We start from the raw sequence: 18827 nt of genomic DNA, 5'->3' as shown, positions 1-18827 counted from the left end.
GCTTGACTCCCAAGATGGAGACAGAGAGATCCAGGATGGGGAGAGTGTTATCAGAGATCGACCAGGTGAATTTGAGATCAGGGTGAAAGTTGGACATGAAGTGGATGAAGCTGACAAGCTCATCGCGGGTGCATGAGGCAGCCCCGATATTGTTGACAAAATACAGGAGGAAAACTTGAGGGGTCTTGCCTGTGTAGGTGTGCAGCATGGATTGCTCCACAAAGCCAACAAACGTGCAGGTATAGCTGGGACCCATGCGGGTACCATGGCTACTGGTTTGATTTAGAGGAAGTGAGTTGAGCCAATTAACTAGTGACTTGCAAAGGTGCCTGAACTGATGATAATGCCTGCAGAAGTGAATAATGATTGGTGACATTTACTTTTTTAACACAGTCTTAAAGTCTTACAAAATATGGACATAGGAATTGAGCATTTTGCTTCCCTGCTCTTTCTACCCTGATCATAATTTATGCAGCATGGCACGCCCAGAGTTTATACCATGGTGATTATTAATACCTTCACTTTCTGAAGAAAAGCCCGTGGGGTCTCTGAGACTCACAGGCACTAAGGGGAAATCCAATTTAATCCAAAAGTGGATGAGTAGTGGGTTAGAAAAGAATGTTTTAAAAGTTTATCCAGAACTTTGACTTCTGAAAACATTTGGCTCTTCAGGCTGCATTTAAAGTGAATGAAATTCTGTGCAAGCACAAATATAGAGTCAAGGACACATTGCATTCAAAAGTATATTCATCCACACAAATTAAGAGCTGGGATTGTTTTCTCATTCCTTCAAGCATACTTCACCATTTCATGAAATCTTGGATGGTTTTGAAGTAATGTTAACTCAGCAACTCAATCTACGCAAGAATTTTTGCATCCACCTGCTTCTCAAACCTTTGTCTACTTCTCTCTTTAAAAAAAAATTCAAAAAACTCTGCTTCCACAACTGTTTGAGGAAGAGATTTCCAAAGATTCATGACCTGGTGAAAGAGGAAAAACAAACTTTGCTCTTAAATGAATAAACCCTTTACTAATAAGGCACCAGAATCCCCCATGAGAGGAAACAACGTCTCCACATCAACATCATCAAATCCTCTGAGGATCTCATATGTCTCTCTCTGATCCTTCTAAACAACCCTTCTTCCTTTGTCTCTCAATCTCTCCTAGAAAAAAGAGATATCTAATTGGATTCAGGAGAGCATTTGCAAATTTACGGAGATAAAATAGGATACACAACACTCCAGAAGAGATCCCATCAATGGCCTACATGCTCATCCTAGTTTTGTGCTTTCTTCCCTCAGCAACAATGTTACCTTTCCTCAATACTTACTGTGTCAGCATACTACCCATTTGGGAAATAGACCCTTCAGTACTTCAGATCTCTGCAATCTTTCTTCAAAGAAAATACATTTCTTATACTTTTTCCTGTCCAAAATGGACAATATCAACAATACATTCTCCATTTTCAGGATTTTTATAAATCATTCAGAGTGACAGAATCATTGAGTTGTACAACACAAAGACAAACCTTTTTTGCCAATCTAATCATATTTGGCTGTCTTGTCCATGTCTCGTGCTTTGCTAATTTCAGCACCTGCCTAAATGATTCCACCACCTCCCCAGCAGCAAATTCCAGGTATTAACTATTGATGGTGTTTAAAAAAAATCCCTCAAATCCCCTAATTCCTGTACTTGTTGGGATTAAGTTCCCTCTATCATCGTTGTATAGCCTGCTGCAGCCTTATCCACAACACTACCAGTTTTGGTCATTATAATTTGCAGATCATTCCTTCTATACTTAGCATATGTATATTCCTTTGTAGCTTTTTAATATCTTACTTTCATACCTCCTTTGTGTCATTTAGCAAATATAGCAACTATGTTTCTTCCAGTTGAGATAAATTGTGCAAAAGTTAAGCTCAGGCCCCATTCCTCATGGTACGTCTGCCTACTCACCCACTCTTAGTGAATCTTCTATCCACACTAAAATGTTACATCCAATACAATGAGCTTTTCCCAAACCCTCTGTTGTGGTACTTAGTCAAATGCCTTCTGGGAATCAACTGCACCACAGCCATCACATGACAGAAATTCAGCAGAAATGGGACTCACTACAGAACCTGCCCGCAAAAATGCTGTGCACTTTTTTCAAGGAAGAAATTCTCCACTAAGATAGAGGGGGATGTGTATGATTTGTTGAAGATACAAGCTACTCCCATTTCACAAACATAAAACAAGAACATAAGTAGGAACAGGAGGAGGCTACTGGGCCCATGAAACCTGCTCTGCCATTCAATATGATCATGGCTGATCTACCCCAGGCCTCAACTCCTTCTCGTTTTCCCAAAGCACCCATCTCTTAATTTTCCAAGAATGATCTGCCTTTGATTTAAATAGTTCTAATGGCCCAGCCTCCACAATTCTCTTGGGAGAGGCACCTTCCATAGTGTTTGGGACAAAGACACTTTTTTTCCTTTATTTGTTCCTATGCTCCACGGTTTTAAATTTTTAATCCAACAATTCACATTAAAATGCACATTCCAAATTTTATTCAAGGTTATTTATATACAGTTTGGTTTGACCATGTAGAAATTGCAGCACTTTTTGTACCGAGTCCCTTTATTTCAGGGCACCATAATGTTTAGGACATTATTTGGCTTCACAGGTGTTTGTGAGTACTCAGGTATGTTTAATTGCTTCATTGGTGCTGGTATAAAAGTGCTAGGCTTGCTTCTAAGGTTTTGATCACCTTTGGAGTCTGTAGTTTCCATTTTTTAGCATGAAGACCAGAGCTGTGCCCAATGAAAGTCAAAGAAGTCATTATGAGGCTAAAAAAAAGAGTGAAATAGTAAAAGTCATTGTTCAAAATCAACTGTTTGGAACAACATCATTAAGAAGAAAGAGTGTGTTGGTGAGCTCAGTAATCGCCAAGGGAATGGTATTCCAAGGAAGACTTGGGGGCTACATTGCAAAATGCATATCACTAGTCATCCACAGAAAGGATGCCCAGATTACAGTTTGCCAAGAAGAATTTAAAAGAGCCTCCAGAATTCTGGAAAAATATCTTGTGGACAGATGAGACCAAGATTAACTGTATCAGAGTGATGGCGTGAACAAAGTGTGGAGGTGTAAAGTGACTGCCTAAGATCCAAAGCAGACCACCTTTGCTATGCATTGCATCTTGCAGTGTAGCCTCTGCATTTCTTTTCATGAAGTCTTCTGGGGACAGGAGTCATTGACACACCCACACCTGCCTCCTGAAGAATGTTTCGGATCTGTTGAACATGTATTTGGGGATTTTTCTTCATTGCGATGAGAATTCTTCAGTCATCAGCGGTGGAGGTCTTCCTTGGACAACCAGTCCCTTTCTGATTACTGAGCTCAACAGTACACTCTTTCTTCTTAATAATTTTCCAAACTAATGCTTTTGTTAAACCTAAGATTTGGGCAATGTTTCTTATTCTTTTATTTTTGTTTTTCAGCCTCAATGGTTTCTTTGAGTTTCATTGGGCCCAACTCTTATCCTCATGCTGAAGAATGATAAATATAGATTCAAAAGCTTAGAAGCAAGTCTAGCTCCTTATACCTGCACCAATGAAGCAATTGCAAACACCAGTGAAGCCAAATGTCCCAAACATGGGGCCTTGAAATGAGGGGACTATGTATAAAAAGTTCTGTAATTTCTACATGGACAAACCAAAATGTACATAAATAACCTTGAATAAAATTTGGAATGTGCTCTTTAATTACATGTGAATTGTTTGATTACAAATTTAAAACTGTGGAGAACTGAGGCAAATAAAGGAAAAAAAGTGTCTTTGTCCCAAACATTATGGGGGGCATTGTACCTTCTCCATTTTCTCAATCCCCCTAAATATAGGGACATTTCTAAATGCTTTCAGATGAGCATTTATAATTCCAACTTTTGCATCTTTGCTGGTGGTCAGTGAAGATTGTTAGGAACATCTCCTCCACAATCTCAATCAGTACTGGGCTGCGTTCATAGCCCCCTGCTCTACTCACTTAACAACCACTAATGTGTGGCTTGGTACAACAATAACACCATCTACAAATTTGCCAATGACATCACAGTAGTGGGTTATACAAACAAAGGCAATAAGTCAGCATGAGGAAGAAGGTTGAAAACTTGGCTGAATGGTGCACCAATAACAACTCAATGTCACCAAAACCAAGGAGCTGATTTTTTACTTCAGGAAGCAAAAACCAGGGGTGTACGATCCATTGATCATTGGGGGATCAGAGGTGGAGAAGGTGAACAAATTTAAGTTCTTGGGAGTCACTATCTCAGATGTTCTTTCCTGGACCCAACACACTATTGACGTCATGAAGAAAGCACTTCAACACCTCTACTTCATCAGGAGTTTGCGAAAGTTTCGTATGACACCAGAATTCCTGGGAAATTTCTGCAGATGTGTCATGGAAAGTGTGCTGACTGACTGCATCATAGTCTGTATGGAGACACCAATATCCCTGAACATAAAGCCCTCTAAAGGCTAGTGGACATAGCCCAAAACATCACAGGCAAAACCCTCCCCACTATTGAGAACATCCACAGGGAAGGCTGTCGTCAGAGAGGAGCACCAATCATCAAGGATCCACACCACCCAACACATGCTGTGTTCTTGCTGTTGCCATCAGGAAAGAGGAATTGGTGCCACAAGACTCGCACCACCAGGTTCAGGAAAAGCTGTTACCCCTCCACCATCAGATTCCTCAATGACAAACTCAATCAGGGACTGATTTAAGGACTCTTACTTGGGCACTTTATTGAATCTTTTTATTCTCGCTGTACTGCACAGTCAGTTTGTTTACATTCATTATCAGTTTACAGTTCTTTATTTCTTTACATGTGTACTTTGTGAACAGATGTTTTGCACTACTTGCAGGAAAAAAAGAATCTCAGGGTTTTATGTGATGACATGTATGTACTCTGACAATACATCTGAAATCTGAACTTGACCCAAAAATCTAATACTTTTAGTGAGACCACTTTTTGATCACAACTGATAAACTGAACTCTTGAATAAAATCCAACCCAAGCTGAAAAGCTTGATCTATTCATATTGAATCAGTTATTGCTATCTTGATACTTTTGCTGAAGTTATTTTTTTTGCACAATGTTTCATCTTTGAAATCATATAATTAATTGCAAACTAGCTAGAGATGAAATCCAATAATAGACAGTGGACAGAATACAACGAGGTAGCATACAGGAGTGAGATGGATCAGGTTGTTGAGTGGTGTCACAACAACAACCTTGCACTCAACATCAGTAAAACCAAGCAATTGATTGTGGTCTTCAAAAGGAGAACTCAAACCAGTCATTATAGAGGGGTCAGTAATGGAAAGGGTAAGAAACTTCAGATTTCTGGGTGGCAACATCTCTGAAGTCCGATCTTGATGCCATCATACTGATGTAATTATGAAAAAAGCATGGCAGTGGGTATATTTCTTAAGGAATTTGAGGATATTTGGTGTGTCACCAAATTTATTTTACAGGCGTACTGCAGAGAGCATTCTGACTGGTTACATCACTGACTGGTATGCACAGGACAGGAACAGACTACAGAGGGTTGTTGTAATCTATGCCGGCGTCATTATATGCATTAGTATTCACTCCATTAAGGAGATCTTTAAGAGGCAGTGCCTCAGAAAAAGGAGTATCTATCATCAAGAACCCTTACTTTTTCTCACTGTTACCATCAGGAAGGAGGAACAGGAGCCTAAAGACACACTCTCAAAGTTATAAAAACAACTTCTTCCCCTCCGCCATCTGATTTCTGAATTGGGCACAACTTCATTTTTTCTCTTTTTTCCACTACTTTTCTTTTAAAAAATCTTGTACTTGCATATTGTAATTATATAATAATTTTTTACACCTTGTTCAGCAGAACCCTGCTTCAGCAAAACAACAAATTTCATGACACATGACAATAAACCTGATTCTGGAAAAAAAACATTAGTATGTAGGAAATGAGATACTTTGAATGTAGGCCCCTTATTCCTGTCAAAGATGGGACATCAAAATCGAGTGCAGGTGACTTGAGCCAGATTACTGCTCATACTGGAGTGGATACCCTTCCTCATGATTTATATTCATTAAAAATATAATGAATTACATGGATACATGGATAGGAGTGGACTAGAGGGGTATGGACCAGGTGCTGGTCAGTGGGACTAGGAGGGTGGGGATTTGCTACGACATGGACTAGTAGGGCCGAACTGGCCTGTTCTGTGCTGTAAGTGGTTATATGGTTATATGGTTATATGTAAAAAACATCGCACCTAATTGCTTGGATTGCTCAACTGTTCCAAGAATCTGAATCCATTTACTTTAAGAGCCTAATCTACATGCTCATCACAGCTTTTGAGTACCTTAAAAAAAAATCAATGCTTATTTTGCAGGATTAACTATTTAGAAACTATTAAGAGGATATTTTTTTGTTTTAATTTTAGCCATTTTTAGATGCCTGTTGCTCCAGATTAATTAGGTCTTCAAATAGGTTTCTAGATCTGGAGGTTTTCCTTGGCCTCAGTTTATTTATCGTGACCCGACCATGTAAAGAAAGTGATTTTAAAGACTCTAAATTGACTAATGTAGATCATGGATTTGTCCACTCGATGTATCGTCATCCCAACATTTGAAAGTGTTGGCATTTCTTTTCTTCTGGGGAAGTGAGTGGATTGGAATGAAAAAGAATGAGACAGAAGAGTAAACAAAGGAAGACAAAGTTGCAAAGACACTATTTAGCAAGGAATGATATTGTTTCTTTACTATTTTCTGAAGATCAGCCTACCTAATTATCAGGGCTTCCATCAAGAAATCCAGCTCATCCTGTTCAGAGCAAACTTCAGGTAATGTCTAAAGAGAACAGAAGATCAGGAAAGTGACATTGATCAATAGAATGTGGCATGCATTCGACGGAAGACTCATCTATATTTGTATATGAGATCACTTATTGGATTGTAAAGTTAGTGACCAAAATGAAGTGTTCTCATGAATGGGCATTTGTAAAACAGAATTACCTTTCATTTGTGGATGGCTTTAACTCCAGTGTTAAAAGTTGTTCAAATCACCTCTTGGACATTGCTATATTGCCACTCAATGGCATTGCTAAAGCATGGTAAGTTTTGAAACAATACCAATTTGTATTAACTGAAATAGTCAACAATGCAGTCATTTATTTCTTGGTATATATTGTGGTTACCACCAAATTGAGAAGATTCATTTACTGATATGATCTTTGGAATAGTCATCAAAAATTCTGTATGTATGCCCTCTACAATGTTGAGGATTGTGGAAGTCGTCCGTGTTGATCATCAGTCTTAGTAACTTGGATGAACAGATGGTTCCAATATTTGTGTAATGGTAAGATTCAAAAGCCATCTAACCGGTTAGTATTTTTTTCCTGCAGACATTTTCTTTGCATTTGTTGCACATTGTATGCGAAGTGAGCCATAAGACTAAATTTTCCAGTATTGTGTAACTCAAGCACATTCTCCATGAGAGGATGAATATTCTTACATCGCCAAGGCACACGCGATGGTTTGTAGGCTGTGATCCCTCGGCCATATATACGATTCTAGTTTGGTCAAGGGGGTCAATGGCAAGAGCAAAGGGCTATGGATTTTGGATAATCCAACCACAAGAGGGCAATTAAAAAGGATATTTAAAATGTCTAATCCTCCTCTGCAATGCTTTGGTACAACTGAAGAAAGCTAATTATTATCAATCACAAATGGTAGAATATCATTGATCAATTTCAGTGGGAAATTTTATGGCAATAAAAACTGATAGGATTCAAAAGATGAACACAATTCATACAGAAACTTGCTCAATTTTGCTTGAAAATAAATTGTATATTCATTTAACATAAGGTGCACCCAAATATTGCAGCCAATTGTTCAGGATCCAAAGGCTCATGGAAGGAAAATGAATCTGAGTTGTGCTTGAGTTTGGGGCATTAAATGATCGTATCTGTCCTCAGATTTGACAGAAACTAGTCAAAATTTTCTTTCCTGCTTTTTCTCCAACCAGTATCCTTCAAGGAAGTAATGGAGATCACTGGAGAGAAAAGAAGCAAAGGATTGATGGTGGGTGGAGAAAGAACAGGCAGCTGTTGACAAGGGATTTTGCATCATAGATTCTGGTCAAGTTTCCTATTTCATCTGCTCCTATCCTTGATCATGACTAAGATAAAGACTCAATAAATGATCTCACCATGACTCTTTCTGCAGCTGTAATACCACCCCTGGTTAGCAATGCTATCTCCCCCACCCCCTTTTACCTCACTCCCTGTCCCTTTTCAAACATCCAAACCCTGGACCTCAAACAGGTTATCCTGCCGCTGAGACAGCCAAGCCTCTACAACATCATAATTCCATGTGCTAATCCATGCCCTTAGTTCATTAGTCTTATTCTTAAGACTCCTCACATTAAATAAACAAATTTTGACCAACCCACCTAGTATTTTCTTACATCTATGATGTGATAGAGAGGGAGGGATGAAAGGGGGAGGAGTGGCATTGCTAGTCAGGGAAAATATCTCTGCTGTGCCAAGTCAGAACAGCCAGGAGAGTCTGTTAACAGAAGCTATATGAGTGGAGTTCAGGAATGGGAAAGGTGTGACCACACTGATAGAGTTTTATTATAGGCCATCCAATAGTCAGAAAGAATTGGAGGAGCAAATCTATAGAGAGAAGGCAGACCGATGTCAGAAGAAGAAAGGTCTGATAGTAAGAGATTTATCTTTCCAAATATTGACTGGGATTCCCATACTGTCAAAGGGCTGAATGGCTTGGAGTTTGTGAAGTGTATTCAGGAAAGTTTTCTAAATCAATTTATAGAGGTACCAATGAGAGAGGACGCAGTATGTGATTTGCTATTAGCGAACAAGACAGGTCAAGTGACATAGCTATGTATAGGCTGTGGCGGCCCACAGGCCACTCTGAGGGCTGACATAGGAAATGGCTGTCGAATGCGGTGATTGAGCAAGCAGCACACGGAATGGGAGACCCGCTCCCATAGCTGCAGTAATAGCAGTGAATCAATCAATCGCTGTCAGCGGATTGCAGGGGGTTCAATCCGGGCCTGTGGATCTGAGGCAGCCAACCGGCAGCCAGCTCCGCTCAAGCCACTCCTCGGTGGTGATGTAGCCGGCTGCCTATAAAAGGCACAGCTGCATCTCAATAAACTCAGTGTCGACTACAGTCCCTTCATGTGAGAGTCTTCTTTCTTTTTATAAGCTCGAGCTATAACCATAGCAACCTGCTACAGTGGTGACCCCAATTGGACCAAATGGCACTTTGGACCCGATGATAGAAGATCAACCTACAATCAGCGTGGTGTCGTTGAAGCTGCCGGGCTTCTGGACATCACAATCATGGGTGTGGTTACAGCAGGCTGAGGTGCAGTTAGGCATTTGTCGGATCTCCACCAACGACATACACTAGTACCATGTAGTCAGTGCCCCCAATCAGGACCCTGCAGCCCGCATCATCGACTTCCTCCAGTAGCTCCCAAAGCAAGGGAATTAGGTGGCTATCAAGGAGCAATTAACCCGTACTTTTGGGCTCTTGAACCACAAGCGCTTGGCCCGACTGCTGTACATAGACAGTTTGGGGGACAGGGCCTGAAGAGATCCGGTTGCTCATCGCAGAAAAAGACTTAGACGACCCCAGGCATGTGGCTGTCCGATCAGACATGCTATGGGCGGCGAAGAGGGACATCTGTGCTATGGTCAAACAGCTGACGGCACCTTGTCAGCAAAGCCCAGCCTGGAAGCCCACCAACCGACCGGCCGACCACCCAACCGACGAACTCCACCATTTTGTTTTTGCATCAGTATTTACTCAGGAAACTGGCATAGTGTAGAAGGAAGGGAAACCAACAGAAGTGTCATGGAACATATGAAGATTGAGGAGGAGGTGCTGCTGCCTTACAGCAAATAAAGGTGGATAAATTCTCCAAGGCTAGGTATGATACTCCCTCAGACTTTGAGGGAGACTAGTGTAGAAATTGTAGGGGCCCTAGCAGAAATTTTCAAAATGTCCTTAGCCAAGTGTGAGGTGCCAGAGGATTGGAAGATACCTCATGTTGTTCCATTGTTTAAAAAAGGCTCCAATAATAGGGTGGTGAGCCTGACGTCAGCGGTAGGTTTTGACGGTATATTGGGCATATAAGGCCCTCCCCCCATTTTTAGCGAGAAATATGAGGAAAAAATTATTTTAGTCTACTTACGGGTACCCGGTAAGTTGGCGAACGGGTTCCCCTGTCAGGCCCCTTGCAGATAACGTATGTGTGCATGCCAACACTCACCTCGATGAAAACCCTCCAGCCTTGCATTGTTGAGACACCAAAGCAACAGCAGCAACATGTCCTCCTGCTCGCTGTGCACCGAGGCTCAGGCTGCTTCCCCTGACCCCTCCGAGCAAATGTCGATTGATTGACAGGCGTGCCAGTACCCATGGGTGCAGAGGGCGGGAGGGAGAGAAGCTAGTCACCAGGGCAATGGGCAGGGCCCACCATTGCAGGGAGCAGACGATCGATGGCTTGTTTTGAGGGGAGGGCTGGGCCTCGGTGATCACGTTCCATACTGAGCCTTTGTTTGATGAGCACGGCCCCATGAACAAATTGAATGAGGCGTGGGGGGGGGGGGCAGTGGTGGGTGGCAGGGAGAGAGTGGGTTGTCACTGGGCTTCTTGAAGCTGGGTGAGTAGTTTGTATTTTGGCGTCCAAAATGGTGGAACAAAAATGTCACTGCATATAGGACCTGAAGTGGTTTTTGAGGTTATTATTATTGTTTTGAGAAAAATAGGGGGTCCTATCTGCCGTGAAATACAGTAAATTATTGGAAGAAGTTCTGAGAAATGGTATTTGGACAGCCATGGGCTGATTAAGGACAGTCAACATGTCTTTGCGCATGGTAGATCATGTTTAATGAATCTTGTAGAGTTTTTCTAGGAGGTTACCAAGAAGGTAGATGAAGGAAAGGCTGTTGATATTGTCTACATGGACTTTAGCAAAGCCTTTGATAAGATCCCATGTGGGAGCTTAGTTCAAAAGGTTATGACACTAGGTATCCATGGAGAGTTTATAAACTGGATTCGAAATTGGCTGAATGGGAGAAAACAGAGAGTGGTAGTGGATGGTTGCTTCTCAGACTGGAGGCCTGTCATTTGTGGTGTGCCTCAGGGATCTATGTTGGGACTATTGTGATAGATCACAGATAACTGGATGATAATGTGGGAAATTGGATCAGCGAGTTTGCTGATGACACCAAGATAGGAGGGGTTGTGGACAGCGAGGAAGATTTTCAAAGCTTGCAGAGGGATCTGGACCAACTGGGAAAATGGGCCAAAACAATGGCAGATGAAGTTTAATGCAGACAAGTGTGAGGTGTTGCATTTTGGAAGGGCAAACCAAAGCAGGAGATACACAGTAAATGGTAGGGCACTGAGGAGTGCAGAGGAACAAAGAGATCCGGAAATACATAATTCCCTGAGGGTGACGTCACATGTGGACAAGGTTGTAAAGAAAGCTTTTGGTATCTTAGCCTTTATGAGGCTATTGAGTATAGGAGTTGGGATATTATGTTGAAGTTGTTTAAGACATTGGTGAGGCCGAGTTTGGAATATTGTGTGGAGTTTTGTTTGCCTAACTACTGGATGGATATCAATAAGATTGAAAGAGTGCAGAGAATATTCACTAGGATGTTGCTGGATCTTCAGGAGTTGAGTTACAGGGAAAGATTAAACAGGTTAGGACTTTATTCCTTGGAGTGAAGAAGATTGAAGATTGAGGGGAGATTTGATAGAGGTTTACAAGATTATGAGGGGTATAGACAGAATGGATACGAGTAGGCTTTTTCCACTTAGATTGGGGGAGATAAATACGAGTGGTCATATTTTTAAGTTGAAGGGTGGGGGAGGTTTAGGGGGAACATTATGGGGAAGTTCTTCACTCAGAGAGTGGTGGGAGTATGGAATGAGCTGCCATCTGATGTGGTGAATGGGCACTCAATCTTAAGTTTGAAGTCTAAATTGGTTAAATACATGGATGGGAGAGGTCTGGAAGATTATGGAATGGAAGCAGGTCAATGGGACTAATGGAATGATGATTGGCACAGACTAGAAGGGCCAAATGGCCTGTTTTCTGTGCTCTAGAATTCTATGGTTCTATGCTTTTACAGGTTCTGTCCTCTTAACTTTGCCTTCCAATCAAACAAAATTTCACATGGCTGGATTATACTCCATTTGCCATTTTTGTTTTGCCCATATTTCCACCTGATCTATAGCTTGCAGTATTCTTTGACAATCTTCCTCAGTATCTACAACTTCGCCAATTTTTGTACTTCTGCAAACATACCAATCAGCCCTCCTTCTTTTTCATCCCAATCAGTTATATACAGTATATCATGAATAACAGAGGTATCCAGCAGACTTTCAATCAGAATTGAAACCCTTGTCTGTAAAAGGCAGGACGGTTAGCATAGCAGTTAGCACCACGCTGTTACAATGCCAACGACCTGGGTTCGAATGCGCCACTGTCTGTAAGGAGTTTGTACCTTCTCTCTGTGACTGTGTGACCTTCCTCTGAGTGCTCCAGTTTTCTCCCACTCTTTAAAAGGTACTAGGGTTTTAAGCTAATTGGGGTATTTGGATGGCACAGGATTATGGGGCTGAAGGGCCTGCTACTGTGCTGTATGTCTAAATTTTAAAAAAAGAATAACACTCTTCTATCACTCCCTGTTCTCTATGGCCAACCCAATTTCAAATCTAATCTATGCAGTCAGCATCGGTAACTTGTGAATTAATCTTCTAGATCAGCCTACCATGAAGGAATTTGTCAAATAATTTACTAAAGTTCATGTTGAGAACCTCCACTGCCCGACCCTCCTCATTACCATCATTTCAATAATGATGTTGATTGAGACATAAATATTGGTTGTGATATCAGCCAGAATCTCCTCAGTAGTTTATGAACACATTTACTTACATTCAAGAATGTTTCATTTAATAACTCATCCTTAGAAAGGCATTTTTGACATCATTCCTTAATTTCTCATTTCCTAATAGTGGAAAAACACACAAATGCTGGAGAAATTCAGCAGGTCACATAGTGCCTTTATGTAGTAATGGTGTCAACAGAATCCTGTGTTTTAGCCCCAATTATGTGTGCACATTCCTGCAGCTCATCTTGAACCAAGGGCCAGCTATGGCTAAGTGCATTTTAATGAAATCACAGCTTAAAAATGGTCAGATTTTTAAAAATGGTCAGTGAAAATTGAGAACAGGGAACTAAGGTGATTGATCAACAATTCTCTGCCTCCATAATTCTCTGGTTTTCCTGAAATGGAATACAAGAGAAAATTATGAAATCATAACTGTGGAAATTTCTGATCGTGGGGTAGGAGATCATGATCTGCCAGGAACAAACATGTTGAGCTTGGAAGGAGGCTGGTTTACTTGATGAAGTCAGTCCTTACAATTTGCATCCCAAAGTACGCCATCAGTACTCAAGGCAATCTGTTTCCCTTACATTATTACAGAACAGATTGCAAACATTAGATTATGAAGGAAAAAACTCATGCTGTTATGGTTTACAGCCACTGCTGTTTTCGATATTTTAACCAATATTAGTCATTTTCTAAATTCTTTATTGCTGGGAAACGAGGAAGTACATCCCTAAAACAATTCACTTTCCACCAAAACAAATGAGTTTTGGATAATAACCACAATGTGATTTTTGAAAGGTAATATCAGTGCAGCCATTATCAAAATGAACAGCCCAGAGTCAACACTGTTTACAAATGCCTCAGTAAATTCTACCATTAAACTTACACTCAAATCTGATGGGAAGAACTTTTATAACCATGAAATAAAACAAATGGACTTATTAAAAACTAAATAGTTTTGTCTCACATCAGTAATGTAAATGAAAGCACTATTAATCTGAAAATCTGTTTTGTTTTAATCGGCAGTTTATATCAGGAATACCTTCCTTAATGCTTTCAGCTAAAGTTCTTGCTTGATGTAAATCCAGCCTTTGCATTCTTAACACTCTTCTGATATTGACTGAATATATTCATCTCACTTTTCTCTAGTCTCCTCTGAAATACCTGCCTAACATCTCTAAACAGATGAAGAATACATGGATGGGAAATCATAGAAAATTTTTCATGAGTTTCTGCGCTGAAGGAAACCCAGAAACCTGGACACCAGCACTTGCTTGGTTTCCTTGTGAAAGTTCAAAGTTCAATTCACGGATAACTTCACTCTGACAGAGTGTTTCAAACAAGCTTCCGTCATACCAGTGCCCAAGAAGAGTGTGGTAACTTGCCTAAATGACTCTCGACCATTGTCATTCACTTCCACGGTGATGAAGTGTTTTGAGAGGCTGGTGTTAAAACCTATCAACTCCTGTCTAAGTGACTTCATACATCCTACTGAAGCAACATGTCTGCATCAGATGTCATCACACTTGCTCTACACAAAACTCTAGAACATCTGGAGTACAAAGATGCATACATCAGGATGCTCTTTGTTGACTACAGTTTGGCATTGAACACCATCATCTCCTCAAAACTAAGCAGCAAACTCCAAGATCTGGGCCTCAATACTCCACTGTGCAATTTGGTCCTGGATTTTCTCGTGCCCAGACCTCAATCAATGCAGATTGGCATCTGCTCCATAATCTCCATCAGCACAGGAGCACCACAGGGTTCCCTTCTTAGGAAAAACACCATTTTAAATTTGCTGATAATATCACTCTAATGGGTCGTATAAAAAGGGGTGATGAATCAGCATAGTGGGGAGGGAGATTGAAAACTTGGCTGAATGGTGTACTAACAACAACCTTTTACTCAATGTCACCAAGAGCAAAGAGCTGATTTAGACTTCAGGAAAGGAAAACCAGAGGTCTACAATCCAGTGATCTTTGGGGGATCAGAGGTGGTGAAGTTGTGCACATTGAAAATCCTGGAAGTCACTATCTCATGGACCTTTCCTGGATGAATCATACTAACGTCTTTATGAAAAAAGCATGTCAGCGCCTCGACATCCTCAGGAGTTTGTGTGGGTTCAGTATGTCATCGGAAACCTTGGTAAACGTCCACAGATGTGTAGCAGAAAGTGTTCCTACTAGCTGCATCACAGCCCTGGTAGGGGGCACCAATACCTCTGAGTGGAAAGCCCTGTAATAGGTAGTGAACACAGCCCAGTGGATCACAGGCAAAACACTCCCCACCATTTAGAAAATCTATGTTGAACATTGCCGTTGGAGAACAGCAGCAATCATCAAGGACTCACGCCGCCCAGGACATTCTCTGATCTTGCTGTTGAAATCAAGAAAGAGGTATAGGTGCCACAACCCTACGACCAGGTTCAGGAATAGTTTTTACCCCTTAACCATCAGACTCCTCAACAACAAACTCAGACTCATTTAAAGATTCTTACTTTACATATTATTAGTGAATATTTCTTTTCTGTATTTTCAGTTTGTTTACATTTCTTTCTTTATTTACATTTCTCACTTTTGTCTATGTATCTTTTTCTTTAATACAATTTACAGTTACTGAAACATGCAAATTCTGCTTGGCCCACAGTAAAAGAATCTCAGAGTTGTATTTGATATCATGTATGTACCCTGACAATAAATGTGAACTTTAAAACAGCACTTAGTAGTTTTCCTTGTGAAAGAACAGGGTCTAAGCTCAAGTGGCCCTCCTCTCAAAATGGACAATAGTTTTATAAAGCTAGTGTTTTATAAAATGCCATTTTGTTATGCTGGAGTAACTCAGTGGTTTGAACAATATCTGTTGGTGTCAAACCCAAAATGTTAATATTGTACTGTGAAGCAAAATTTCCCCAACATGATGGTGCCCTGAAATGAGGCGAATTAAAGTGCATTAATTTCTACATTGTCAAACCAAAATGTATACAAATAACCTTGAATGTGAATGATTTGATTACAAATTTAAAAATGTGGACCACAGGGGCATATAAAGGATAAAAGTGTCTTTGTCCTAAATGGTATGGAGGGCATTGGATATTGCAGATTTAGGCTTTTTGGAATTTCTGACATGGGCTAGATTGCTGTGGTTTATATAGGTCAGCACAACATAGTGGGCTGAAGGGCTATGTTTGGTGTTCTATTACTGGTCAATCCTATATCCTATATCGAGGGAATTAATCTGCACATTTATCTTGCCAATCTCTATTTTTTAAAGAAACATTGCACTAATTTTTATCGCCATCACTGGTCATTTGAATTGAAAATAAATTTTGTCCATTTAAAATGTTTAAAATGGATGCTGCCATTTAAGCCAAACACCAAATATGGGCCACCAAAAATATCCTAAAATGGGACAACCTGTCTTGAAGTTACTGTCCTCATTTTCTCCTGTTTGTGAGTGGTAGAATCCAATCTGCATGCCAGCAGAAGGCAATGGGTGAAGAGTTGGGATCTGCTCCCTTATTTTCCCATTGACTGCTGGGTAGCAGGTCAGTGCCATTAATGTGCACTGTCCATGGCAGTAACACAGTCTGTCATGGAAAGAAGGAAAAATGGCAGTGAAAGAGTTTTCCCTCAAAGATGAAAAACATAAGGAGTGGAGGCAAATAGAAGAGTGCATGGGGGTTTTTAATTGGGGAAAACAGTGGAGTTGATAATCTACATCCTAGGGTACTTAAAGAAGAGGACATTCAGATAGCAGATGCTTTAAGAATTATTTTCCAGAACTCAATAGACTCAGGATTAGTACCCATGGATTGGAGGGTAGCTAATGTTACCCCACTATTTAAAAAGGGGGGTAGAGAAAAAGTGGGGAATTGTAGGCCGGTGAGACTTACATCAGTAGTGGGCAAAATGATGGAATCCATTATTAAGGATGTAATAGTGGAGCATAGGACTAGCAGAGAAGGGATCGGACAGAGTCAACATGGATTTACAAAAGGTAAATCGTGCTTGACAAATCTATTGGAATTCTTCGAGATGGTGACAGGTAAAATAGATGGGGGAGAGCCAGTGGATGTGGTGTACCTGGATTTCCAAAAGGCCTTCGATAAGGTCCCACATAAACAACTGGCATGCAAAATCAAGGCTCATGGGAATGGGGGCAAGGTATTGATGTGGATTGAGAACTAGCTGGCAGATAGAAGACAGAAAGTTGGGATAAATGGCTCATTTTCTGAGTGGCAGGCGATGACCAGTGGGGTGCCACAGGGATCTGTACTGGGACCCCAGCTGTTCACAATTTACATTAATGATCTAGATTAGGGGATTGAATGTAATATCTCCAAATTTGCAGATGACACTAAGCTAGGAGGGGTTGTATGAACTGAAGAGGGGGTCAGGAAGCTCCAGTGTGATTTGGATAAATTGGGGGACTGGGCAGATACATGGCAAATGCACTACAATGTGGATAAATGTGAGGTTATCCACTTTGGTAATACAAACCGGAGGGCAGATTACTATTTGAATGGCAATAGATTGGGAGATGGGTAAGTACAGAGAGACCTAGGGGTTCTTGTGCACCAGTCACTGAAGGCGAGCATGCAGGTACAGCAGGTGGTTAAAAAGGCAAATGGTATGTTGGTCTTCATATCAAGAGGGTTTGAGTATAGGAATAAGGATACCTTACTGCAGCTGTACAGAGCCTTGGTGAGACCCCACCTGGAGTATTGTGTGCAGTTTTGGTCACCTTATCTAAGGAAGGATGTTCTTGCAATGGAGGGAGTGCAGAGGCGATTCACCAGGCTGATACCTGGAATGGCAGGAATGACTTATGAGGAAAGATTGCATAATTTGGGATTGTACTCGCTGGAGTTTAGAAGATTGAGAGGGAATCTCAAAGAGACATATAAAATTCTGGCAGGACTGGACAGAATGGATGCGGAAGGGATGTTTCCAATGGTGGGGGAGTCCAGAACCCAGGGCCATGGTTCGAGGATAATAGGCAAACCATTTAGGACCAAGATGAGGAGGAATTTCTTTACCCAGAGGATAGTGAATCTATGGAATTCATTGCCACAGAGAGCAGTAGAGGCAGGTTCATTTAATATATTTAAGAGGGAATTAGATATATTTCTTCAGTATAAGGGAATTAGGGGTTACGGAGAGAAGGTGGGGACGGGGTACTGAACTTTAAGATCAGCCATGATCTCATTGAATGGCGGAGCAGGCGCGAAGGGCTGAATGACCTACTCCTGCTCCTATCTTCTATGTTTCCAAAATTGGAAGGACAGGTGAAATAGTGTACTGTTGGAAATCAGTCACTTCACCTATCACAATCCGGAGCACATAGGAGTTAATCAAGGGACTATTAGGAAGGTAGCATTTAAAACTGAAAATGTACTATTTTCCTGTGCCTGAACACCTGATCCTAGGGTCATAAAAGAAAGTACCTTCAGAGATATTGGATATTTTGGTTCAATATTAAGAATGGAAGAAAAAAACCACTTAGATAAGATAATTAAGCAGAATCAACATAGTGTTAGGGAAGGGTAATCATTGAGGATGTGACAAGCAGGGTAGATAAAGAGGAATTGGTAGTGTAGTGTATTTTATTTCCAATGAGGTTCCACTTTAAAGGGGCACAAAATAAGAGGAAACAGTACTGAGGAGAATTCAATGCTACAAAGAAGGGAGTGGTTCACAAGCAGAAAATAGAAACTAGGGTTCATTCGCCATTTTCAGATTGGCAACCAGTAACTGGCGGAGTGCCCAGGATCAGTGCTTGGATCTCAACGATTGGCTAACTATATTAAAGACTTGAATGAAGGGGTTAAATAAACTATAGCCAAGT

At 40.9% G+C, this 18827-nt stretch overlaps 1 protein-coding gene across 1 annotated transcript in view; it reads right to left on the bottom strand.

The window, feature by feature from the left end:
* Positions 1 to 18827, bottom strand: part of LOC138760431 (ALK tyrosine kinase receptor-like) — a 489739-nt gene that overhangs the window by 104441 nt on the left and 366471 nt on the right. The window contains exon 14 of the mRNA XM_069931014.1: positions 6819 to 6883. Coding sequence (XP_069787115.1) covers positions 6819 to 6883 — 65 coding nt within the window. The remainder of the gene's footprint in view (positions 1 to 6818; positions 6884 to 18827) is intronic.

Source organism: Narcine bancroftii, chromosome 4 (genome assembly GCF_036971445.1).
Source record: "Narcine bancroftii isolate sNarBan1 chromosome 4, sNarBan1.hap1, whole genome shotgun sequence".
Taxonomy (NCBI): Eukaryota; Metazoa; Chordata; class Chondrichthyes; order Torpediniformes; family Narcinidae; genus Narcine; species Narcine bancroftii.
This window is presented reverse-complemented; position numbering and strand designations above follow the sequence as displayed.